Source organism: Mesoplodon mirus (assembly GCF_964341445.2).
Source record: "Mesoplodon mirus genome assembly, chromosome: 12".
Classification (NCBI taxonomy): Eukaryota; Metazoa; Chordata; class Mammalia; order Artiodactyla; family Ziphiidae; genus Mesoplodon; species Mesoplodon mirus.
The window spans coordinates 106,231,875-106,258,496 of record NC_138988.1 but is presented as its reverse complement, the minus strand read 5'-3'; the positions used below and the strand labels follow the sequence as shown (position 1 = coordinate 106,258,496).

Sequence of the window (26,622 nt, the reverse complement as noted above, 5' to 3'; positions counted from 1 at the left end):
CATTTTTCTGGGTTGAAAGGCCAACATCAGGGTCCCTGGTTGTAAGCAACAGAATCCAAATGTGACTCCTTTAGGTAGAATAGGTCAGAAGGCTGGGAAGTCTGGAGAACCAGATTTAGGCCACTCTGCCAGGAGCAGATCCTAGAACTGGTCTGGGGAGGGCATTTCCGCGGCCGCCCCAAGATGCTACTGCTGCTGCCAGTGGGTCCTGCCTGTTCCACCTGCCCTGCTGGAAGAGAGGATGCTCTGAGTTATCTCTGGCTTCTAGTCTGGAGGAGCTGTGGAGACGTGTTGCACTTACGTCCCATGTCCCTGCTGTAGCAGGAAGGCAGATAGATGGGCGTGGGGATCTTATGGAGGAAGAGCTGGGCTCTGCTTCCCACTGAGACTCCAGCGTGGGGATGGGGATTCTCTAAACACAGGAAAGGGCTTCAGAGGCTAGGAAACCAATAAGATAACTGTCAATTACAGGGTTTATAATTTTCAAACATACCCATGGGATGAGGGACCCCAAAGAGTGAGCATCTCTTCCCTGTCTAGAGAGAGTGTTGGCAGCAGAGCAGGTGATAGTCCAAGGTGGAGCCAGTAGGGGGTGTTGGGGAAACAGGGCTTATCTGGCTTGACTGGAGACTGAAGGGAAGTGGGGAACCCTTTAGAGGTAGGACGCCATGTGGAAATTCTCAGTTCACTGTCAGTTCGGGCCTTCAGTTTCTTGGGAAAGGGTTTGCCAACAAACACTTTGACCTAGAAAATGACCCAATGAGAATATGGCTTTCAGAAATCAATTTGATGAGACAGAGAAGTTCAGTGGCTACTGCTCTAGCCTGTGAGGTTCTGCACTGGGACCCTTGGCCTCACTACCAAGGGGCAAGGGCCGTGATGGGACTTGGTAGCTCACTGAGGGGTGCCCTGCTGGGAGGGGACTCCACGTTGTTCATTCTGGGTGACGGGGAGAAGGTGACACCGTGAGGGGACAGGTGGGATCAGTAGTGGGGGTGGGAGGATAATGGGGTGCAGAGTGTGGAAGACGCCCTGGAGGTGAGTTCCAAAGGATGGATTCAAGGATCATACAGTCAGTTCGAGAGCAGTAGAGCCCAGAGATGAGCTAATCTCATGCCCCTGTTTTATTTTATTTGAAACTAATATGAAATATATTCACTTATGTTTAGTAGAGAAGGTAATAGAAGTACAAAGAAGAAAAGCAAAAGTGGGCCATAATCTTTTCCCCAAGTAACCCCACTTGACTTTCTGGAAAAACTAAATTGAAGTAATGCATGTGCACGATATGGAAAAGTGCAGACGGAAATATAGAAGTGGTCTTTCCAGACCTCCCAGCCCCCAGTGTCCCCTTCACAGAGGTGAGCACGATAAGGAAGGCATTCCTTTATATTTATCATGATCTTTCCCAGATACAGTAGATAGAAATACTTCTTTCTAACAGCCCCACACACCTCGCATCTCAGTGGCACTTAACCTAGAGCCTGAACACTTGCCGCGGCTGCCCCTCCTCGGCACCTTCCGTCTCACCACCCTTCAGGCTTGCTCCCCGGAGAGACGGGCCTTCTTTCTCAGGCTGGCTGTCTCCACCGGCCCCCTGCCTGTCCTTCCTCTCTCCCAGCCCACTTCTTTTGGACATCAGGGCCCCTGAGTGTCAGCGCCTCCTGAAGGTCCTCGGGGATCCCAGCGTGGTCAAGGCGCCTCTTCCCTCCCTAGGCAAGCAACTCAGCAAGGGAAGTGGGACACTGGCAGGGCCATGTCTCTTGGTCACACTGTATCCCGAGTGCCCAGAGGGTACCCGTGTGTGACAGGAACTCAGGAAACCATTCAGCCACTGTAATACATTCTGCGACTTTGGGGAAGCAAACGTGCTCCATGACTGTGTTGTGGTCCATTGTAACTGTCAGCTGTATGAATTGGGAGACTTCTGTGGTCAGTGTTAGGAAAGAAAAATAACTTTGACACATTGGAAATGGCGAGGAAGATTCTGTTCAAGACCATGACAAGTGGGCGATGGAGCTCCACCCCCAGTGCCGCCGGGGCAGGTGAGGGAGTGGGTGGAAATCACTGATGGAGCTTGATCAGTAGCCAAGGGTGGAGGAAGGGGGGCTTGACCGATACCAAGAGCGGGTGGGCGCTTGACAACTGGCTCAGCAGGGTTCTTGGCTAAATCTGGCCAAGGACCAGCCAGGTGGAGAAGACTCGAAGTTCGGTCAGGGAGGAAGTCTGTGTCCCCATCAGCCAAAGGAGCTGGGTGATGATTTTGCCCTTGAGTATCTAATAAAGATAGGAGAGACCCTGGAAACCCGCAGATGACACGTGAAGAAGCTCTGTGCAGGCAAGAGCTCTGTGCAGGCAAGAGCTGCCAGAGCGTCAGTTCGAGGCGTCTCCCAGGTGAACTTGCATTGTTCTTACAACGTTGTTTTAAAACAGGAATGGTGAGCTATTTACTCCACCCTTCCTCCCAGGAGAATCCCAAAGACTGATTATGTTTCAAGAAAGACCTGTCAAGTGTTTTAGTTCCTTGGCAGTTTTACATTTCCTGGTTCCAGGGCTAACCCTGCCCGCCTCAGTGCTGTGACTTTCTCAGTCCCCTGGGGCACTCTCCAAGCCAGTTTTGCCTCCCAGGGTGTTGAGTCAGCCAGAGTGACCACATGTCTCCATGACGGCGATGTCACTTCTGGATTTTGCCTTTTGTCCTAGATTATTAATAGTACCTCTTTTCACTCTCACAAGTGTCCTGTTTTGGTCGATTAGTTCTTTGGTCCCCCATGACAGACGCTGACCCTGGACCCAGTACTGCTGTGTCCCAGTAGATCCCCACAGTGACTTTTTAGCAGGCAGCTGGTTGTCAGGAAGATGCTTGAAGGAATCCAAGCACGTGAAGCACGCGTTACTACCTGCTGCTTTCAGCTTTCTTAGTGGAAGTGGGAAAAACAATAGGGAGTGTGAAGCAGATGGGGCTGAGAGGTGTGTGTAGCAGTGGTGCTGATGAGGGTGTCACCAAGGCACCAGGGGTTGCAGTGAAGTGTCACCACGGCCAGTGTGCTGTATGCACTTGGAAATCATATAGGTGGTGTAGCTTCCAAGGCAGTGTCCATATTTGGATTTCAGAGGTTCCATACAGAGTACTGGCAGGACAGGAATTAGCTTCGTGTTTTGTAAAGTGGGGGGTGCTTTAGGGTGAGAATTACAGTCACCCATTCCCATCTCAGGTCTACTGAATCATTCTGTGCGGAGCCTGGGGCTGGGGGCAGCCCAGAAATCTGAAGTTTTAATAGATTCCGCTGATTCTGGTGGATAGTCGGGCTTGAGAACCACTGCCTTAGAAGTAGATGTTTTGCAGCAAATGTGTGTTCTTATTAACGTGAACGTTTAGACAGTTTTTTCATTCATTTAGCAACTCTTTACTGAATGGTAATCACGGGCCAAGCCCTGGGCCGGGAGCTGGGTGTGCAGCCCAGCAGAGGGGACAGACCTCCGCATCACTGCAAGGGGAAGACAGTGGGCGCTGAAGCAGGGGTCACCCCAGACGCAGGGCTCAGGACAGGCCTCCCCAGGGCATGAGTCGGAGCTGGGGCCTGAAGGATAGGGAGAGCGGGGGTAGAGCTGCTGCCTGGCTGCGGAACAGCATGTGCGAAGCCTCAGACTGCAGAGGGCGGGTCTGCTGGAGCTGAGAGAGACGTGGGAGAGGAGGAAGCGGGGGGGGGGCGGGCAGGCAGGACGGGTGGAGGGGATGCTGGCGGTGCTTGGCTTGGGGCTGGACTCAGAAAGCCGGCGAGCACTGCGAGTCCCGGAGACAAGGATGCCTTGTCCGTGCTGTCCGTCTGGGAAGGTGCTGGGAGGCGGGTGTGGTGGGCACAGGCCTGGGCTGCACTCCCACCTCCGGGAGGGCCCCGCCTCGTGCCAGATGCCGTCAGCCGCGGGCCTGTAACACTCGCGTCTGGTCTGTGTCTCCCCCTAGATCCTGCCTGGCCTGTATATCGGCAACTTCAAAGGTGAGTTCTCCTTTTTTATTATTGTGGTAAAATATGCAAACCATTAAATGTGCCATTTTAACTTCTTTTTAAGCATGCAGATCAGTGGCATTAAGTACATTCACACCATCGTGCAGCCGTCTGCACCATCCGTCCACAGAACTCTTTCATTTTCCCAACTGAATCTGTCTCCATTGGACACTAACTCCCCATCCCCCAACCCAGCCCCTGGAAACCACACCCCTCCTTTCTGTCTATGAATCTGATGGCTCTGGGGACCTCGTATGAGTGGAGTCATGCAATATTAGTCCTTTTGTGACTTTTATTATTATTTTATTATTAGTCCTTTTATTTCACTGGGCATAACAAAGTTGATTCACTTTTGTAGCCTGCGTCAGAATTTCCTTCCTGTTTAAGGCTGAATAATGTTCCAATGTGTGGATGAACCACACGGTGTTTGTCCATCACCTGTGGACGGACACTTGGACGCCCCCGTTAGTGGTGAGTTCGCTTTTTTAAAGATTACCTTTAGGCTCTCACGCACGATGGGGCCCAGGTGTAGATGTCAGTTCATCAAGAGTCTGGTCTGGACATGGCCACCACTGTGCTCTGGTCCTTGTACCCCGACGCCTTGGCCAATGGCTGGCAGAGTGGCGTGGAGCCCTGCAGATTCCACCTTGACCTCTGACCTTCTTTTTAACTCTGCATGCTTGCTGGAGCTTTATTATCAAAAGAAGATGGCTAAAAGGCACATTCAGCAGCCATGTAACTTGTTTGTCATCTTTATCACTTTTATTTTCTAGTTATTAATAAATTTTCAGAAACCCATTTTTTTAATTACCTGGGGAAAACAAGTGGCAGTTTCATCTCTAGCAGATTATTCTTATCCTGTGTTGACTTTTCTGCTTACACATGTCTCTGCAGCTTGTTGGATATTTGTTGATACGCTGTCTGCTACTGACCTTTTATTTTTAGCTCGTTTGTCTCAAAATGCTCTGTAGATGCAAAGGTGAGTAGCAACCCACGGAGCAAAGTGCATGCGGAGGGGAGGGGCTGGTCTCCACGTCGTGAGGCATTTGAGTGTGTGTGATGGGGAGCCCGGTCTCCCTCGCGCTGGAGATGGACTGTGCGTCATCCAGGGACTGGGCCCGGGACACGTGCAGAAACAAGTCTCCTGTTCTGGTGGAGAGGGCCCTCCTCACCACGCCTCCCTCCCCAGACAAACAAGAACACACTCCTGTCTGTTTTCTGGTTGTTGCTTAAATCTGTGAGTTAGGTTCACATCGATTGTTAAAACAGTCTCAATGACTTCTCTGCGTGATGTTCATTTCCTTTTCCCCCTGGGCTCCGAGGGCAGCTAACTGGCCTCAAAGAGAATTGAGCACAGTGAGCTGACAGCTGCTAATTGCTGCTAGAACATGTTAAAAATAGTCCTGGAGTTCCTAAATTAGTAAGCTCTGTAGTTCTGAAAAACTACAGAACTTTGTGGCAGGTAGGCGAGCGGTGCTAGAATGCATGAACATCTTTATGGTCATTTAGTGAATTATTATTAACGCTTTCATGGGGAGAGGGGAATGTCTTTGTTTTTGAAAACAACAGAATGTAGGATAAATTCTTGGAAGTAGAATTGCTGGGTGAATATTTTTACAAATCAAAGATTGTAATAAATACCAACCAAATTCAATACTTCTGCCAACAGTTTCCATCACGCTTACAGATGGTACCAGGCTGCTGCTTGCCAGACCTCGGTTTGAGCAGCAAAGGACTAAGTTCTCCTAAGATTTTGTGCTCAGGAAGAGCTTGTGCATGTGCACGTGGGCGAGCTGATGACCCCACGGCAGACCTTCCAGCTGCATTCACACTCATTACCACGGTGCCCATGGCTCTAGACAGCCATCCACCAATAACTTGTAGTCCTGAAGAATAAATGTCATCATTCCAATAGTGTTGGCTGAGCACTTATGCACGTAAATGGGTGGACAGAGCCTGTGCTATGGGAAAGAGTAATCCGAAGGTGGCGTATGCATGCGGACGGTGCTGCAAGAGAATAGAATGGAGCACAGAGCAGAAGGGGCACAAGCATCCCCAGGAGTCACTTCTGTTTTCTTTGGGGACCAACAGTCAGTTTTCTCATCTGTGGTATCAAGGGTGGTTGTATTCAGAAACAATTTTATCCCCAAACCACCGTTTTTGTTGTTGTTTATCTTAATCTGTGTTACAGAAGTATATTTATGGGGTGATGAAAATACTCTAAAATTAGATTGTGGTGATGGTTAAACAATTCTGAATATACTAAAACCCATTGAATTGTATGCTTTAAAAGGGTGAATTTTATGGTATGTGAATTATCTCAATAACACTGTTTTTTAAAAAAGGAAAACACGTATATTTAAACAGTCTTTAAAATTCAAGTCCTGGGTGGAGTCAGAATCTGGAAGAGCCTGGCCTGGAGTGCCTGGTGCTGCTCTGGAGGCCCCAAAGGCCTCTCCCTCCTCGGCTGCCCCGCCTTGTCTGGGCGCCGAAAGCTCCAGCTTGACCCTGTTTCACCGCTCGTCTAAAATGCACATACTGGTGGGGACTGCAAAACCACACCTTGGTGAACATGTGGGGTCTGCCTGCCTGTGGGACCCTAAATAATTCCAGTTCCCGCCGAATTCAAAACTCACTGAGGTACCGGCTTGGGGTAGTTAGTTGGTGGAGGGTCTACCGGGCCTGGTTCTGTGTGATGGGCGTGGAGGCTGCTTGGGGTTGTAGCGGCAGTTAAGAGAGTCTTAAAGTAAAACTGACGTTTTAAAATAAAAGGCTTGCCCCAGGCCAGAACAGGGGCAGAGGGGGAGCGGACCTCCTTGATTCTTGCTGGGCTCTGTTTTGTAGATTAGCAGAAGTTCCAACTTGAGGGGATTTATTACGACTTTCTTCTCCAGGTATGATCACTGGAAGGAAATGTAATTTTGGTGTCTCCTTAGTTTCATATGCGGATAATTAATAACCAACTTATAACTTATGGACTCTTTTGTTTGGAATTTCCAGAAAATGTTCCATTTTTAGTTTTGCCATAAAGTGAATGTAGATGTTATAAACCACAGTCTTACCTGCATCTGGAGCCATTCCGTGCTGTTTGACATTAGGGTTGATAAGTCTGGCAGATTCCTATATCTTATATAGTAAGTTGCTTTTTTGTATTTAATTTTAACTTAGATTACTAATCATTAAGAGGTAGTTTAAAAATATTTAAAACATCTTTCTTATTACATGTTTTATGTGAAAGACTAACCTAAGGGTCTACAACTTAACAAGTGTCAACTACGAAGCGACTTCCTTTAAACAGTAACACTCATGATTATAATGTTTATTAATCTAAATACATATCAAGTTTTATATGACCACTTTTAACAAAAGATGTGCCAATCAGAAATAAACTTAGTTATCTGCAGAATACCTAAAAGCAATAATCCTAGATTCCCTAAGTCTAGATTATTCTGGTCTAGTCAGTTATGAATTTTTAAGAGAGAAATATGCAAGTCATTTTGTGTTTTTTTGCCGGCTAAACTTAAGGAGTACTTCACTTGCAGAAAATATTAACATGTCCTCCTCTTTCTTCTATGACAGATGCCAGAGATGCAGAGCAATTGAGCAAGAACAAGGTGACACACATTCTCTCTGTGCACGACAGCGCCAGGCCAACACTGGAGGTAAGAGAGACCTGAGCTGCACGCGTGTCTGCGCTGTGCTCCTGGGTCCAGGGGGCACTGACGAAGCAGCCATGTTCTCTCCAGCACCAGTGCGCTCCTCTGTCACTGGCTGCGTTAATCTTGTGCTCAGACCGTATCTGTGCCTGTGCCTGGGGCATGGCATGGCAGGAGGATGCCTTCTTTTTCTGATTGTCCTCCTGTTACGTTGCTAGCTTGGCTTTCTTGGCTAAATGCCAAAGAACAAGCTGATGCTGCATTTCCCTTTGGATTTTCTTTTCTTTCTTTTTTCTTTTTTTTTTTGAGAGCCATTCTGACAGGTGTGAGGGGGTTTCACTGTGGTTTTGCTTTGCACTTCCCTGATGATTAGTGATGTTCAGCACCTTTTCATGTGCGTGCTGGCATTCGTATGTCTTCTTTGGAAAAATGTCTGGATCCTCTGCCCATTTTTTAATCAGATTGGCTTTTTTTTTTTTTTTTTTTTGGCGGTACGCGGGCCTCTCACTGTTGTGGCCTCTCCCGTTGCGGAGCACAGTCTCCGGACGCGGAGGCTCAGCGGCCACGGCTCACGGGCCCAGCCACTCCGCGGCATGTGGGATCTTCCCGGACCGGGGCACGAACCCACGTCCCCTGCATCGGCAGGCGGACTCTCAACCACTGCGCCACCAGGGAAGCCCTTCCCTTTGGATTTTAAGGACATTTAAAACCTATTTTAATTCCTTTCAAGATTATCTCCCGTTTTAGAATCCAGAAGGATTCAGGCTGCTCATTTCCTGATTTTTTCCATTTAAGCTCAATTATTTACTAGGAAAAAAAGGCAATAGAGGATAAATTGTCCCTGCAGATTTTCCGGGGCTTCTCTCTGCAGGCTGCCAGTGCAGAAGCTGTTGTTGTGTTTTAGGTTTTAAAGTAAACAGGGTGTGTCTGCCTTTACACTAATTCCAAAAGCATCTTCAATTTTACCCTAATGGACGGTTTGAGCTGTTGGCTGGGAGCAAAATATATTTCTGTTTATTAGCCTTGACAGAGCCCAAACTACCTCTTTTTAGAAAATAATACGAATGTGGTTGTGATGTGTATGTTTTTCTATTTTAGGGTTGGGTATTGGAGAGGGAGGTGTGGCTTGTTCTGAAAGAAATAATCCTAGTTCAATCAGTTTACACTTAAGTTGATATTACACAACAGTAGGTAATATATTTTTATTTCAAACTTCTCTCTTTTACGTGGCCATTAGAACTGCCAGATTTCAGTCAGTTTCAAATAAATGAGGATATGGAGTAATAAGTGATTCTACTGACATCACCATACAGAGGACGGTGGGATGTGAGCAAACCTGTGTTCCTTTCTCCAGACTTTTGGGCTTGCACTTCCCTCTGTTGTTTCAGCTCATGGGTTCTGTTAAGGTGCTGTTGTGCGCTGCAGCATGATCTTATTGGGAACCACAACAACAACACATCCTGTTTCTGGAGCCTGACGTTGCCCTTGAAAACAGCTACTCCATGTGTCATATACCAACAATAGTTTATATTAAACATATAGCCAGGCTATGGCCTAGATGATAAGTTAAATGTAAACTGGTCATGATTTACTTCCTCTTAAATCACAAGATGAGGCTTGAGGTTTCCTTTATTTTAATAAATTGCATAGATGTCCTCCCCACCCTCTCCCTCTAGGCTGCCTCGCACCCTTTTGCCCTGTTCAGCACAACACGTTGTCAGGTAGGAACACGGCCCCGAAATCCGTCCACGCTGCGGCTTCCGTGCACATACCAGGTCTTCAGGCTCACAGAACTTCCTCCACGTGGGAGTTCTGTGAGCCTGGCTGCCCTGCCCGACACTGGAGGTGCTGCTGTGATGGATGAGATCAAGTTTGCTTATCCTCTGAGCCCTGGGGTGATGTGGTCAGTGGAGGGAAAGAGGTCCGAGCCTCCAGGTACCAGATCTACTGCCTTTTCCCCACGGGACTGCTTTTATTTGGCAACATCCTGTTTCAGCCTTTGGGTGCTTTTATTACCTCTCTTGATAGTAAGTACTTTCCTGTGATTTCATTTTATTAAGGGTTAGACCTTCGTCTTATAGCATGACATACTTCAACGTTGCCCCTCTTACTTTATTCATTTTTAACTTCACAAGTAATTCATGAATATATTCTTAGTTTAAAAATTAAAACAATAGATTCTCTGATTGCACAAGTGGGGAAAACTGAGGCATCAAAGGTTATTTGATCGGGCGTGCTTGCCTTAAGTGATTGGGATCGAGGAAGTTCGCCAGGGTTCCAGAAGTTCCAGACCTTTGTTTGTTTGTTCCAGACCTCTGCCTGATGCATAAAGGCAGTTGTCTCTCTTAAATTTCAAACTCAGTTCCAGAAGCCATAATTTCACCCAGCCTGAGATGAGTCAGGGAAATTACTTGTTTGGAGTCAGTACGGAATTAATGGATAGATTTTATGTTTCAGCAGCTCCATGTTTTGCTGGCCCTGATCCTTGGATGGAAGCAGGGCAGGGATGAGGTGAGGGGGCAGATGGGTTCAGGGCCCTGATAAAGGGTGGAGGGATAAGGGATAGGAGAGGAGGGAGCTGGCACCTCGCGACCTTTCGGAGATCTTCAAAGCCATGCGTGTTTATAGAACAGGCCCTAACTTTCTCTGGGCAGCCCTAGGCTGGGCTGGGCTGGAAGTGGGGAGGTAGTTACTATCTAAAATAGAAAGGTTTCAGTCCTGTCACATCCATGCGGGAGTTCTGTGAGCCTTGCTGCCCTGCACAACACCGTAGGTGCTTCTCTGGTGGATGAGATCAGGTTTGCTTATCCTCTGAACGCTGTGGCGAGGTGGTCAGTGGAGGGAAAGAGGTCCAAGGCTCCAATTGCTGTCTCTTCAGAAGAGTATCTGAGGGTTAGATCTTCCAGAATAAAGAGTCTTAGAGACTTGGCAGAAACTTAGGAGCCTCATGCTCCCTGAGTCAGCTCTAAACTAATGTCTGAGATTTTGAGGAGCTCTGGCTCCATTTTTATGCTGCTGCTCTTTGTTTGCCGTAGAAATCCCAGCTGCACAGGGTCCTAGAGGTCACCTACCTGACTCCATCACTATGTGGACAGGAAGCTGAAGTTCAGAGACATGAAGGGACTCTCACAATCCCACAGCTGTTTTAGATGGCTTGATGGAAACCTGGATCTTCTCTCCCAGGCCAGAGATTTTCCCAGAATGCTTCACTGCCTTGGTCCTCTTCTAGCATGACTGATGCTTCTGACTTTGCTTAGCAGTATTAGTAGATATTGACACATCAGCTTTGGAAAGGTTGTACCATTTGTACCCCCACTGGCAGCGTATCAAAATACCTCTTTCCCCAAACCATCACCAGCACAGAGTCTTGCTCTTCTTTACTTTTAATTAACAGTATTTTTGTTTTGTTTTATTTTCTGTGAATGCCTTCCTCACACTGTCGAGTCCCCTGTCCAGACAATTCTTCCATTTGAAGGCAGGGAGTGGATGGTTTACTCTTGAGCTCCTGCTGCATGCAGGGCCCTGGGACAGGTGCTAGAGATAAAGTGAATGCCAGTGTCTGCCATGGTGAAGCCCTCAGTGAATAAACAAAATACACACGGTAACTCTTTTATACATATTACTAATAATGACCATCAGGCTCAGGGCAGGAAACTCTCAGAGAACAAGGTTCCTCCTTTACCACATCAGTCTGGAGGCATTTGCGGTGCTGGGCTTTTGGCTGGGCCTTTGGAGACAACTGGGGATTTAGAAAATCTGGTTGGTACCGTTCTGGCTAGTAGAGTACCAGGATATGCCTTCTGGTGGGGCCCTGACTCCACGGAATTACATCGGTCCTTCTCATCCCCCATGGACCCTGGGGACCCAGCCTGGAGGATAGCAGTGTCCTGGTTCCTTTGTAGCATAACCAGACCTGGCGGCCTGCTCACGTCACCTGCTAGCAGATGGCAGAGCCAGGGGAGAAATCATTGCCATGTAGATGAATTTCAAGTAGGAATTAAGCCAAAATCTGTAATTATAACATCTAAGGGAGAAAAATCCCTTCCTCCGATTCCACATTGAGGACTGGGTGGGGCAGTGGCCTGCATTTGCTGAAAGTGTTTCCTTATTTGTGAGCCGTGTTTTCAGCGCCTACTGGTTGCTCCAGATTTGAGGGATGGTGAAAAGTCCTGTCACAAAGACAGTGCTTTTTCAAATCAGGAACCCCGTGTTGTTGTAGGTGCTGAGGAAGTAATATTGAGCAATGAAAGGTTTCTCCCTTCCTCTGAAAAAAGAACCAGAAGTCTATCTTTCTAATGTAAAAATTTCAGAGTTTGTTTCATTTTTCATGTTGGGTATTTAACCAGAGCACCTGCAGGAAACAACTATTTTTCACTATTAATAAAAATGCTTTAAAAAGTATTCTCATTCCTTCACTGGGCTAATAACAGAAACAATTTAATTTTTAAATGATTTATATTTTAGGATTAAATAGAAAAAAATAGTTTATATACATATATTCAAATCAGGGCATTGCATGCATGCCAGATAGATTTTTTGAGCTTGAGTTCGGCTTGGATATTCTTCCCATTTTAAGTTGTGACTTTCGTATTTTGAACCATTTAAGCGTTTGTTTTTGTTTTTGTTTTCAAGAATAGGATGTTTTTGTAGGCCAGCATTTATTCCTGGTGATTCTGTTTTATATTTCCTTTAACACGAAAGACATTTTCTTGAGGTATCCAGACTCAGAAGTTAATTTTGTTAGTTTTATTTGTAGTTGACCACTTCTCCTGGTTCTGATACTTACTGGTATTTATGTGTCTGTACATATAGGTGTGTATCTCCAAGAGATGCCCAGCCTGCTTGGACAGTGGTGCTGAGAGCCTGAGTGGCTCCTGTAGGGACCTCGTTCCCCTGCTGCATTTCTGTCTGGCGACCCACCCCGTTTCTCACCCTCAAAATTTTTGCTGGCTTCCTAAATGTAAAACAAGCCCAGTCCAAGGTGTGAAATGGCATTTGAAGTTTAAGAAGCTGTGCTTCTGTGTCCGCTTCTTTCTTCTACCCTTCTCTTGCCCACCCAAGTCCTCCCCTCCCTCAGACCTTGGCCCAGCTCCTTTTCTGAGAAGGATACTCCCAGTGACCTCCAACCTCAGGAATTCTTCCCCTTTTCCTATAATACTTATAGTTTGCACTCTTTGTTGGGCCCTGAATTGTGCATGCTCTGTGTCAGACCCTGCAGGCCATCAAATGGCTGTCTGACCTCCGTCTGATGGTCTAGCTCCTCAGCTGGTCTCAGGCCACTGTGGACAGTGGATTTCTGCCGTGTTGGACTTCCTGGACTTCTCCCCAGCACTCAGCCTGGATCCGGTTCTGCAGATGCTTGCTGACAAACTCAGAGCCGAGTGCATTTAAGCTCCCCTCCCAAGTGAGAGGCCATGTCTTCGGTCATTTGTGGCTGACTTCAGGGTGTGAAAGAAGAGCAGTGTCAAGAATGGTATATTGACCACCAGTGATCTGTGAGGCCAGAGGTCTGTTAACGCAGCGCAGCCTCACTGCCCTCCCCCCACTGTCAGGAAGCCTGGGCAGGTGCAGATGTTCTGCCATACACAGCTGGAGTGGCCTCCAGTTCAGAATTTCCTCTTGCTAAGTTCCTGCAACCACGTGACTCTTCTGTGACTCTCTGGCTGACCTCTCAGCGGTGCTTCATCTACCTTTGGTCTGCGTTGGAAGCCTGGTCCTACAAGGAAAGCACAGTCTAAGACACGGACGGTGGACGACCAATTCAAAGAAGACTGGCCGCAGCCAAGGCAGCTCGAGGTCGGGAGGGTTGGCCGAGACATCCTCTCGGATCTCGGGGGCTTGTGGCCGGATCATGAAAGGCTGGGAGGACTTTCCGGGCACTGGGGCCGTGTTCTGATGCATTAGGGAGACCTTGGTTACCTTGTCCTCCTCTGGAGGCTTCGTAGGCAGACCCAGCTCTGCCTTTCTGCCTACCTGGTGACCGTGTCAGCTCAGCTCTTAGGACTCTGAGGCCCCTCCTGTCCATGACCTTGAAGTCACAGGGGCTATTGGCCACATTTGCCCTGGCACGAGGAAGAGAATTGCTGAAAGCCACATGCCTTGTCCTGTACACACAGGTATAGGCAGGGAGGTTCACTGCAGCTCTGTTTGTAATGCAAAAAATTGGAGCCAACCCACATATTCAGCAGAAGGGTACCTGTCAGCTGTGATACATCCATGTAAAAGAAACACTCTGCAGCAGCTCACAAAGAAGAGGAAGGCTTACATGTGTGCACAGGAAAAGGTTAATTGCTGAGCAAAAGAAGCAAGTTGTAGAATAATATACACAATATGATCCCATTTGTATAAAATTGCATATCAATCATGTATTCCTGTCTGTACATAAATAAGTGTGTAAATGTACAGATAAGAGTTTGAAAGGACCACATCAGACTCCTAGGAATGGTAAAGAGCAGTAGGATAGGAGAAGAGGGTGGAAAGGATGAGTTTCACTTTTTTCTCTATTTATTTTCTACAATGGGAGTATCTTCATAGTATCATTTTGAAGGAAGAGAGGTAGGGAAGGAAGGTAAGCAGGTGGCCACACCTGGTGTCTGGAGTAGTGACAGGTAGATTGCATTTGGATGTGCAGGCTTGGCTGGAATGGGTTCTGTGTTTGGTAACAGTGTTTCCCATGGGTTCACGTGTGACTGTGTGATGTTTGTTAACAATGTTTCCCATGGATTCACGTGTGAATGTGTGACCTCAGACACACTGCATGCTTGTCCTCCTCCTCGGGCAGTGGATACAAAGCATCTCTTGTAGTCACCTTAATCTTCAAAGGGAGAAGAAAGCCCATGACACACCTTTCAACTATACACATTTTATTTTCAATATCAGTTATGTTGTACTTCTACTTGAATGTTTCAGTTAAATGAGTTTATGTCCTTTTTAGGGTTCACAGATCCCCTAGTGATACACCTTGAAGCACTGGGCAGGGTTTCCTGGTCGGATTGGTCGGTGGGGATGAGTTCTGTTACTTTACTGGCATTACAGAAACCACCACACTCTCATAATTGCTGATGAGGTCCAGGGCCTTTGAAAGCAAATCATTGTTCGACCTGGGATCGTTCTCAGGTTGACGGTTGTTTCCATCTCTCCGGTAAAGTGTTTGAGTATCGATGGCACCTCCTGTGCCAAAAGTTTGCAGCTTTCATGTGTTGAGGTAAATTTCTTTGAAGCCAACCCCAGACTTAAATAGAAATGACTCAAATAGAAATGGTTATGGTAGATATCGAAAACTGTCTAGTAATCGCTCTTTCTCAAATCCAGCTGTGTCTGAGTTCCCCGTGTGTGGGCCGTCAAGCGCGAAGAAGGCAGCTCCCCTGGCTGCTGGCCTTCTGTGACAAGTGGCATTCTGAAGCCAGAATTCCAGCGCAGATGAGCCAGAGGGGCTGAAATTGCCGAGGCCTGCATTGGTTCCAGGCGGGAAAGCAGGGCTTCTTGTCTCTAAGTGAAAGAGGTGTGTTAACTTCCCTTTGCCCGGCTCCCTGGAGCTCCTGGCACTTCAGCTGTGGGCACTCTCTCTAGTTCTCACACTTACTGACCAGCCTCCACCACGTAACTGAAGACTTTTGCAAAACACTCTTCTTCCTAGACTTTTCCTCTCAGTCAAGTCCCAGTTTCTTGAGCATCTCCTGCTGAGCTTCCGTCTCCTCTCTCTTCTGCAGACGCCCCTGTGTGATCACGTCCTGAGCATGGGCGCCAAGCGCTGCTTCTGGAGGGGGCTCTCCTAGCTCAGACCCTTCCCAGAGTCCTCAGCGGGGAATATGCTAGTGGCAGGATCTGCCAGGCTTTCCAAACCAAGGTCTCAGGAGAAGCGTGTGACACGTGGTCTCTCCCCTCTGCTCCGGCTGGAATGGCAGTGTGCACTGACACACTGCAGCAGGATTGCCCGTAAGTGCTGGATGGTAGTTGGTCTGTTTATACAACGTCCTTATGCCCATGGACTGGGGGTTGGGGAAGACTTTGTGAAGAGGAGCGTTGAGGCAGCCTTGCAGGACTGGTGTGTCCGCTTCAGTGGGGAGGTGTGTCTCAAGTAGGACCAGCCCTTCCGGGCTGGTCAGGAAGGGGGAAATAAGGACACGTGTGGATGTCGTCTGGTTACAGAGTGAGAGGGTGGTCAGCGTGGTGGGGTGAGGGTGGTGCCATCTTCAGTTCTCCTTTTGGCTAAATAGGGAGTTATTCCTTCAGATTCAGCAAGTGTTAACTGAGCACCTACCTTGTAGCAGGGATTGGGGATAAAATGCAAAGAGAAGTACCTGTGGCCCAGCACTAAGAAGAGACAGGCACGAGCTGCGAGTGCACGACAGAGCTGAGGGGCCTGGGGCACCATCCCCGCTGGGTCAGCCAGGCCTCGCCACAGAGCTGGCAGTGTGGAGTGACCCTCCAGGATAGGAGGGTCTGCTGGGTAGCGGTGGTGAGGAGGGGCAGTTGGAGCGGGGGAAGGATTCTGGGTGAGGGCGTGTGTGCAGGGCACCAGGTGTGCAGAGCACAGGGCTCAGCAGGGCAGGAACGCCAGAGCCAGGCTGGAGGAGGAGGCGTGGGGAAGATGAGGAAAGGTCTTATTCGTCAAGCCGAGGAGTCTGAGCTTCGTCTTGTGTGAAGCAGAGACTCAGCAAAGGTTTATGAACAAAGTCAGGTGACTCATTCACATTTCTTTTCCAAGATGTTGCCTAGGGGGTGGGATGGAGTGAGGGAGACAGATACCAAAGAAACTGCTGGGAAGCTTTTATGGAAATCCTGGGCAGACATCGTGAGGGCGGAACTGGGACACCGGGACGTAGAGGAGTCACCTCCACAGCGTGGCACCGCAAGGTCAGAAACCAGAGGACGGGAGATGGGTCTCCAGCAAGCGTGAACCAGAAGAAAGGTGGCATAGTAATCGTCTTATAAGACAAAGTAGAATCCTTGTGGGCACCTTATAAAACCCTAAGCAGCTTTGCCACTTTCAGGTGCTCCTATAATTCCTTACCAGGTAGGCACTGCCAGTGGGCCCTGTGCCTGCCACACCTGCAAGGGAAGTGGCCCAACCTGACTCCAGAAGCTGGGTGTGAAGCAACAGTACCAGCTGGTGCCATCGCCTCGCTGCAGCCGAGGTCCTGCCTTCCCCTCTCTGTGCTCTGACTCCTGGGATGTCGCGGGACATTTGCGTGTGTGCCGGGGCAGGACTGGCAGAGGCCCCGGGCCTGGAGTGAGAAATTGTTTCTCTCCTCTCGGTTGTCACCACGAGGAGCACAGTTGTGGTTCCAACGTCCGTGACTGAGCTGGGCGTCTGCAGGCGGCCCTGCTCTCTTCTAAGGGAAAATCACTGAATCCGCGTTGAGGGTGGAGGCTGGCTGACGGAGAGGACACGGGTGCATCTGGATTCTGAGTGGGATCCTCCTCTTCTTGAGGGCCAGCTGTGGACAGGCTTGGTTGCTTCCCAGACTTTGTCCCAACTAAAGGAAGATCACCCGTAGAACTACTGCCAGAGCCAGAGCCAGAGCCAGAGCAAGGAGAGGCCACCCTGCATTGTCCCAGTGGCTGCAGAGGGACGCTGCCCTGACTTGTGTGATCACCTGAGGCATCTCAGATGACAGAGTGGAGCCTGGACTTCGGCTTGAGCCTTCCAGTCCTGGAAACTGTTCCTAACCAGAGTAGTTCAGAGGTCATTGCCGACTGTACCGGCCTTCAGAGTCATCAGGGCCTAGCGACGGTGGAGCTGGTCCAACCTGAACTTACCTGTGTAACCAGACCAGCCCCACGGAATCCAAGTGGAAGACACTCCCAGATCCCCAGATCAACCCAAAGGGACTGAATTCAAACGGCCTTGTAGAGCACCCTGACTCACGGCAAAGAACTACCTTCCCAAGTGTTTGCTTCTCCCACGGCCCCTCCCGTGTCCCTGTAACCTGACGCTTCCCCACTTTTCCGCTGGAACCCTCTCCTGCCACCACCCCTGCACTTGCAGGGGCGTCAAGACCAGTGGTCTCAACCAGTTGTCTTGACGTCCTGCCCACCCCCATGAGGGACCTCTGGCCTCCCCACACAGTTCTCCCCTCTCTGTGCCCACTGCGAGAGGATGCAGCTGTCAAAATGAAAATAGCCCGTCAGCTTGCTTTCAGCGGCAGCCCTCTGGGAGGGAGGGCTTGGTGAAGTGTCGCCCTTCAAGGAAGACCTGGGACACTGAGCAGAGCAGAGTCACTCTTAGAGTAGAGAGCAAGGAAGGTGCCCCTCCCCTGTAGTGTCGGAGGTTGGACCCCCACACTGTGGTATGTCAGCGACCCGTGCGGCAGGGAGATCCAGTGCAATCTGACCATCTGCACGTACCTGCCTTGGAGAGCGCGCCCTTCCTCACGCCCAGGAGAAGCGGGAGTCACGGACTCACGCGCTGGCCTTCACCGCATCTCACCTCTGCGTGTCCTTACCCTGACCCCACCCACGTGGGACTGGCTGTCTCGCAGGGCAGTGCCCTGCTCTGGGTCAGTGTTTGCTTCATTCTCGAAACACACCATTTCTGGGGTCTGACCCCACTTGGAGGACGTGATGTTAGGCCCGAGGGACCTTGAATGCCGCTTAGAGAAAGCTCCTCAAGTGCGGAGGACTGCGCCCCAGTGGAATCTGCAGCATTGGCCACTCGCCTGCAGGGAGGTCTCGTCCCATTGGGAGGGAGGGAGTCTGGACTCATTTGCTTGGCGACCTGCAAGAGGGACTGCAGACAACATTGCAAATGCTGAGCTCCTTGTGGAGGAGGGGCTGGGCGCCTCCAAACCCCTGGGCGACACCTCTGCAGCCTGGTCTGTGCTGGTGACAACACGCGCCTTGTTTCTTTGTTAGAACTCCCACCGCTCAGTGCTTCACAGGTGGAATCAAATCTCCTTTTTTAAAAAAGTCCTGTGTTGGGGGGCTTCCCTGGTGGCGCCGATGCAGGGGACGCGGGTTCGTGCCCCGGTCCGGGAGGATCCCACATGCCGCAGAGCGGCTGGGCCGGTGAGCCATGGCCGCCGAGCCTGCGCATCCGGAGCCTGTGCTCCGCAACGGGAGAGACCACAGCAGTGAGAGGCCCGTGTACCACACACACACAAAAAAGTCCTGTGTTGGAGAGAAATTCCTCTGTGCCTCTCTTCAGAGTGAGGAAGAGAGCCAAGCACAAGTGATGGTTTAGGATCAGGCGATCCCAAGGCTGTCTCCTCACATCCCATGTGTGGAAGAGAAATGCGATGTGTGATTTACCGAATGAGCTCCATAGGACGCGTCACTGTCCGACGGGGGCTCAGCACACCTTCTGTCAAGGGCCAGATGATGAATACGTTTGTTTCTAGGACCCTGAGGTTTCCGAGCAGCACTCCGCCGCCCCCTCCCACCGTGTCCTGAGAGAAGCTGCAGGCCACACGCAGATGAACGGGCGGGCTGAGTCCGGACACACACGGGCCTGTTTGTCACCTCTGGTCTTGGTGACCAGGTGGCAGGGAACGTAGCTGGGGTGCACCTCAGGGACTGAGCCAGCGGCTTCCAGGGGCCTGGTTTGGGTCTGAAACTTGGGGCCACTGAGTCCCCAGTTTAATGCACTCCTGGAAATTTCTGAGCATCTGGCCAGCCTCCACCTTAGTAATAGTTTTTCATTGTTAGTGAGACCGGCCACAGCATCCTGCTGAGATTTAGAGCTCATAGGACCCTGCAGATGGAGACTTTGCCCTTGAAGACGGCTTGGCCTGCCTGCCTGCCTGCCCTGGGCGGTGCTTCCTGACAACTCTAGGGACCTCTGGCCCCCCTGGACACGGGACTCTCGGGGCACATTGGAATTTAACATTCTAAAGGTGGATCTCCCTTCCTTCACTTAGTGACCATGTATTGACGATCTCTGGAGACAGAGGTGCTAGGGTGCTGCAAGAAAGATGAATGAGATGGGACCCAGGCACTGAAGGAAACTGGGGTCTAAGGGAGATACCGTCAAATCAATTATCGTCCTCTCTCCTGGGGCCCCGGCACCCTTGGGGTCTAAGGGAGAGACTGACCCTCCAATCAATTACTGTCCTTTGTGCTGGGGCCCCGGCACCCTGTGCGGCCCGTTGGGTGCTGGGGGGCAGTTAGAGAAATCGCTGGAGTCAGCCTGGGACGGGGATGCTTTCTGAGGAAGTGCCCCTCAGGACTCCTGAGGGAGAGAAGGACCCACAGGAGCCTGGGGAGGGGTGGGCAGGAAAGTGCAGGACACCTGGGGGACTCAGGCAGCAGGTGCCCGGGCTTGGTGAGCTGGAGGAAGGGGGGTCGTAACAGAGCCACAGAGCTTGGGAGGGGGTCGTTTTACTTTGCAGACGGGGTGTTTCACCAGCCGAGACACATGATCAGATAAAAATCCACCTTTGTGTCTTTTACAGGCAAACTTGGTCCACTGCTGGTCACTCCTGAGGAGTGTTTCATTCACGGTTACTTTCAACATGGTCGTGTAGCATTAACGCCCATTAGGTTACACCGTAGAATTGCTCGATTTGGAGAGATTTTGCCGAAACTGCCCTGTTTTCACGAGTCATGTCGCGCGCACCAGCAGGTCCTCAGAGAGAACCCAGGTCGCAGAAGAGGGTTGGGTGGTTAGGCTGGCGTGACCTCCCCATCGCCCGCCCTCGCAGCCTGAGGCACTCCAGCGGACTGTGCCCGTGTTAGCAAAAGGAGTTAGAGCAAAAATAAGCCTTTGGGTTCTCCACCTGTTGACCTGACGAGTCAAATGTATGTCGTTTTTTGACTAACCTGAAAGAAGCCAGCAGGTGCTGGAGGGTTCTCATTTGCATTTTTTCTCACAAAATCAAACTGAGGGCTAAATCTTGTCTCTCCACTCTGACCTTCCCACCCCTCCCCTCCCCACCAAACACCACAGAGTTCTTGGAAGTTGTTATTTGTGGTGGTGTTTCCTAAATTTAGCTGATGCAGGAAGAATCAGTGGCAAATGGGGACGTTAAGAAAATGCATCTTCGGTTTAGAACCTGGATTTAAAACGTGTATTATATGGCACAACTAAAGGGCCGCATTTAACTTCTGGGGTGATTTTCTACAGTAGTTTCTTTGAGATTTTTGCTGCGGTATAAACAACCAAAAAGAGAGATGGCGGGAACCTCACCCTCTGGACCTACCCTGTTTGGTGTTTTATGCTGATTTCCAGTTCTTAGTCCACAGACGTACATCGGGTTTTCCAGACGTAGTCTCTTTATGGATATAATTTTGTACTGTACTTTTCCCCTTTAAAATGTTATTGACTGGGTGAAAATTCTTAAATCGAGGAAAAATACTAATCAAAATGTATGTGCCAGGAACTGGGCTTGGCTTCCACGTACATGAACGATTTGGGCATCTCTGCCCTGAGACTCTGCCAGGAGGGGCCCTGGAAACAGACAGTGAGGCTGTCAAACCTGGTATGTTTGTCCAAAAGCAATTTCACGTCAGCAGTTGCCATCTGTTGGGTATGTGACCTTTAAGAGTGTGGCCAGACTAATTTTTGCAGAGTTTACCTACCTTTAGGTTTATATAAAAGTGCAGAAGTTGTCAAATTCATAGAGACAGAAAGTAGAAAGCTCCCAGGGGCTGGGAGGTGTGGGAGCTATTGTTTAATGGGGACCGAGTTTCCATTTGGGAGGATGAAAAGGTTCTGAAGATGGGTGGCAGGGATGTGAATGTGAATACATTTAATGCCTGTGAGCTGTATACTTAAAATGGTTAATTCTATGTTATGTATATTTTACCACACCAAAAAAGTGGAGAGAGTGATTGTCTCAAGTGAGAGAGACTTTTTAAAAATTAGTATACAAGCTGTGGTCCTGCTTCTGATCAGGTGTGAGACAGTTCAAATTTACTTCTTCTTTTTTCAACACTGTATTTCCAGTCCTATTTATTTATTTATTTATTATTTGGGGCTGCGTTGGGTCTTCATTGCTTTGCACAGGGTTTCTCTAGTTGTGGTGAGCAGGGGCTACTCTTTGTTGCCGTGCACGGGCTTCTCACTACAGTGGCTTCTCTTGTTGCGGAGAACAGGCTCTAGGTGCACGGGCTTCAGTGGTTGCAGCACATGGGCTCAGTAGTTGCAGCACATGAGCTCAGTAGTTGTGGCGCACAGGCTCTAGGGTGCGGGGGCTCAGCAGTTGTGGCGCACGGGCTTAGTTGCTCTGCGGCATATGGGATCTTCCCAGAACAGGGCTCGAACCCATGTCCCCTGCATTGGCAGGCGGATTCTTAACCACCGCACCACCAGGGAAGTCGCCACATTTAATTCTCTTTAATTTTATGTTTCTTTTCTGGACTCAGAGTTTTTTGGGAAGGTGGTGAAACTAGCTCTTCGTGGGGTCTTCAGCGTATTTTCTCAAGCCGTGCGGTACAACCCCCAAACATGCTGGTCAAAGGAAAAATGCAGTCTCTTCAGGGGTCCTCCCATGCACACCCAAGTTGCTGCTGGCACTGAATGGGATAAATGAGAAACCAAGGTTTCTGATTATGTCGTTTCTGCCTGGATTTCCCGACTCTGGCCCCTTAGTGAGCCCCTGCTTCTCCTACTGACGTTTCCTCTTAGGTTGTAAATAGGCAGAAAGGAGTTATTTTCTGTAACTGGTCTCCATTAGCTGCCTGGGAGAGAGAAGACAGCTCTGAAGGGCTTGGCCTTTCCTTTGAAAAGTAGAACGTCAGCTAGGTTCTTCAGAAGACTCTTACTTACGATGTTTCAGAAAGAAAAGAACAGTGAACTTTAGAAATTGTCCTTGAAACAAGCGAGAGTGTGATCCCTTCACGAGTCCTGAAATCAGAGCCTCGGCCCTGCTTCTCAAGTACTGGCCTACGTATCGTTTTAAGTGTAATCTTTAGTTTCAGACCCAAAGAAAGGCAAAAACCTGACTCTTGGTGGTTACTATGCTTGTTGAAACAGAAAACTGAAAATTATTAGAACTTTTGAGAATACGGACTTAGAAAGCTTTAACCTTTTGTTCAAGAAGAGCCTCTGGAATACTTTCTAAACTTTCTTTTCAGTCAAGTGATGACTACCGCTTCTTTGAAAGCCTAACAAAAACAAAAACTTCATCCAAAAAGCGCTCCTTGGCAAATCCCACCTTTCCTGTATTTTCCTAATTTTTTCCTACATTGTGTCACATTAGTGTGACATCATGTCACACTAATCGATGTGTCACTTGGTATTGTGAATATTTAGTGTATATGTTTTTTGCCTTTTTCCTCCCTCTGGTTCCCATTTCATTGGTGCCATTCTCAGGACATGTGAGGCCATTCAAAATGTCACGTAGTCCAAAGCATTTGGCTGCTCTTTCTTTGCCCCTCGTAGAAACCATGGCCGTCTTAACTGAGCTTGTTTTTGTGCTTCAGGGGGCACTCCTGGACCAGCCCTCTAAGTTGAGAGTCTGTAACTCGACACTTATTAGCTCCGTAAAAGTTTAATGTCAATTAGCTTTCCAACAATCACTTTTTTGAAGTATCATGGAAATACTGAATTTTTATTTATTTAGTAAGAATTTTGTTTCAAAGAAGATAACTGATTTTAGGGTTTAAAAAAAATATTAGCGGTGATATGAAGGAGGAAATACCACCTAGCAAATGCTCTAGTAAGGGAAAACATTGCTGCTGTTTCTATTACTTGTGAATTTTTCAGGTTGCTCTAGAATTTTGTCCTATAATAAGATGTTCTTTATTTTTTTTGCTAAACTTTCCGTAACTTAGCTAAACATATGTCTCTCTGAACTCCAGCAGAATGGTCCTTTGTTTAGGTCCAAGTAGATGAAAAATTCTATTCCACATCATATGAAAACATTTGCAGAGCCCAGTCCTTTAGTAATTTTAAGTCTGTCCAGCTTTCTCATTAGCGCTGAGGTCCTTCACGCTGCCAGCACTCTTGCTGCTTTCTGAATTAGTAATTAACTGAATCGTACACATGTGCAGGCATCTGAAGCCTTTTTTCAGGCACCTTATGTTCTGCAGTCTGTGGCCTCCAAGAAAGATACTTTTTGTGCTTTGTTAATGACTAAGCCAGGATAAGTAGACGTTCTTGGGTGGTGAGCAACTGAACCTTTTCGACAGTTTTGACTCCTTTCTTCACTGTATTTGCATAGTTTGTTCCCTTCTTATTGTAGATCACGGTGAGCTGCTTCTTAGCTGTATCCCGCTGGAGCGTGTGTGCGCGCGTGCCCCCAGCATGGCATGGCTCTTGTTTTTGTGGTCACCAGAATAAGGCCTGGGCACTTCACAATATTTTTCTTCCCTTGTACTATTCTTACGATGTGATCTTCATGTTAACTGACTTTCACCTTGTCCTTATCATCCAACAGACATTTAGTAAGTGCCTGTGGTATGCCAGGCATCATTCCAGGGAAGGTTATTATTGCTGTTATTCTGTCTTTGAGAGAACATGATCTTATATTTTATATTTTCAGCATCCTTCCTTTGCAGTAGGGGATCCCCAAACTTGTGGCCAGGAGCCCCTGTGTTCCTCCTTAAACGCGTCACAGATGGGAAGCCGTCATTGCCACGTGCCCATCCCAGCTAGTGAGGCTGAGGGGACCCACATGGCCGAAAGGTGCTTCCTCACCCTCGGCAGGCACGGAGTAGGGACACCCCTTGCCACCTTCTCCGGGCTTGCTCCTGCTGTGTGGTGCTGGCCTCTTTCCCTTCGTACACCAAGCACCACAGAGGGGAACGAGACCCCGTCCAGAGAACCCTGAAGAAGCAGGGCGCTTCCCCCGACACCATGCTGGCGTCAGTGGTGGACGCTCTCAATAAGCTAAGAGCCATTTACCCTCCCCTCCTTCTCTTCCTTTTCTCCATTTTTTTCTCTCCTCCTGACGTATGGGCTGGGCAGGTTCTGGATTCTGCAGAATTAAGGGGCTGTCAGTCGGAAAGTATGGCAGCCGCTTTCATCCCACATTAGAGGGACCCACCTCAGCATCGCTGACTGACAAGTTGCTCCACCTGCCAGTCGCAGGAGAAGGGAAAGTGGAGCCCTGAGAGCCCTTCCCGTCCCTCTGGAAGGGTTGGCCTGAAGGAAGTTGGGGGAAGTGTGTGGGAGGGAAGTATTTCACAAGCTTCTGGGCCTGATCCAACCAACTCTCACTTAAGAGTAAAAGGAAAAAAGTAAATGAGTCATTTCAATGGCGGATTACAAGATGAGCGGTGTGTGTCTACACCAGCGAGCCTGTTGGCCTCCACGAGGGGAGGCGCGAAATGACTCTTTTTAACAGTATCGTTTCCTTTTCCATTTTCTTTCCCTTCAAATCAGGGCTGTCAAACCTCTCTGGGTTTGGAGGTGCTTTAGAACTTCAGGCAGCTGCTTCACTGTTTCCAGCAGAGCACAATGCCCGGAGTCCAGGGGGACGGGGACAGAGACAGAAGGAGACAGTGAGGTGACGAAGCGAAGCTTGAGTGAGGGACAGCCTGCTGCTTCACGTTCTTCTCCCAGCAGCTAACCCGTAGCGTGTTAGCACGTTTGGCCACACGTGGAGTGTTCCTCTGCGGGCAAGTAGCAGTAAAACCCATCTTCTTGGAGATCCAAAGGAGCCTTTGTTGGAAGATGTCATGACTGACTCAAAACTGAAAAATATATATATACATATATTCATATACGTGTGTGTGTGTGTGTGTGTGTGTGTGTGTGAAATAAGCAGGAGAAATGATTTTTCTGACCTCTCATAACGGTGGGGGACAGGAAGGGGAATGGTGTCACTCAGATCTTAGTTGCAGACAACAGATTCCACTCTGAGGCACTTCAGCAGAAAGGGGCTTGTTAATAGCCGAGGGCCATGTCTCTCCTCCGAAGAGCTGGAGAGACAGGCTGCCAACTGCAGCTCGAGGGACAGCACCCAGTGCACAACCTGCGACTGCCCACTGCGACCCGCTGCCGCGTCCGCCCAGCACTTCCCGCCTCTGCCACCGCCTGCACCTGTTGAGCAGGTGCTCTTTACCCATCTGACCCTTCCCGTGTCCTGTTTCCAAATCTGCCTCAAGTAGGTGTGTCAGATGATGCAACCAGGTCTCGAGTCTGCACCCTAACAGCAAAGGAGGTTGAGAAACATAGTTTCGATAGCTTCTGGGTTGGAAGGTGGGACCCACAACGGGGAGGAGGACCACACGTTCCTCACGCGACTGCGCTAGCAAGTACGGCACAGAAATTCCCACTGGAACGAGTGGAGTCAAAGCGTAATGACCAACTGCAAACGAGTCGCGAAGAGTTCTAGAAGTAACAGTTTCATGCCTGCAGCTGCGAAGGGACCTGTGGTTGGCCGCACCATGAGTCCACATACTTCTCCTCCTCTGACTCTCTTAGGTCGGTCACTTTTCTAGTTTCTGATAATGTTTCCCCCCGTTAATTATCCATGACCCGGTGGCTAGATCCTGTTAGATTAGGCTATCAAGAGAGAAAGGTTTAAAAGTGGTTTATTTAAGTCTTCGTGAAGCCATATTCCTTCGCAAAGTTTGCTGAGATTTCTAGACTTTGTATTTTTACTTGACATTGAAGACCTTCTGAATTATACTTTAAATGCCTCCAAAGAAGAGGCAACCAAGCTTTTACTAAAACTCAAATTTGGCATGATTTTTTACAGTATGAATTTACATAAACCTTTTTATAGATTTTTATAGTGAACAATGTGAAGTTCATTTTTTTTCAAATTGGGTCATTCTTTTAAAAACATATTAGTTTGGTATGTAAACTTTTACTCTTCTGAAAAGCAAGCAAAATAAATCAAATTGTTTCCAGTGTGTGAAGCTCCTACCACTGCATCAGTGAAACTGTAACTCTCCTCCTCCTAAGACTGTCATATAACATGTCATCATGATAAGGCTTTTACTATCAGTGCTTCCTTTTTGGCCATTCAGGATCTTAAATGAAATAGATTTAAAGAGTAGAGTATTTGAACAAGCATCAGAGATGATAGTTTTGAAACCTGTAGACACTTCCTGGGAAGGACTCAATT

At 48.8% G+C, this 26,622-nt stretch overlaps 1 protein-coding gene across 3 annotated transcripts in view; it reads left to right on the top strand.

Annotated features, from left to right (window-relative positions):
• The window catches only part of DUSP22 (dual specificity phosphatase 22), a 64,582-nt gene that overhangs the window by 7,828 nt on the left and 30,132 nt on the right, over window positions 1–26,622 (top strand). For 2 of the 3 annotated variants that reach the window (XM_082637917.1, XM_082637916.1), the window contains exons 2-3: window positions 3,962–3,995; window positions 7,584–7,666. In XM_082637917.1, coding sequence (XP_082494043.1) covers window positions 3,962–3,995; window positions 7,584–7,666 — 117 coding nt within the window. Of the gene's footprint in view, window positions 1–3,961; window positions 3,996–7,583; window positions 7,667–9,336; window positions 12,461–26,622 lie in introns of those variants that run through there. The other variant, XM_082637918.1, reaches the window with a different exon arrangement.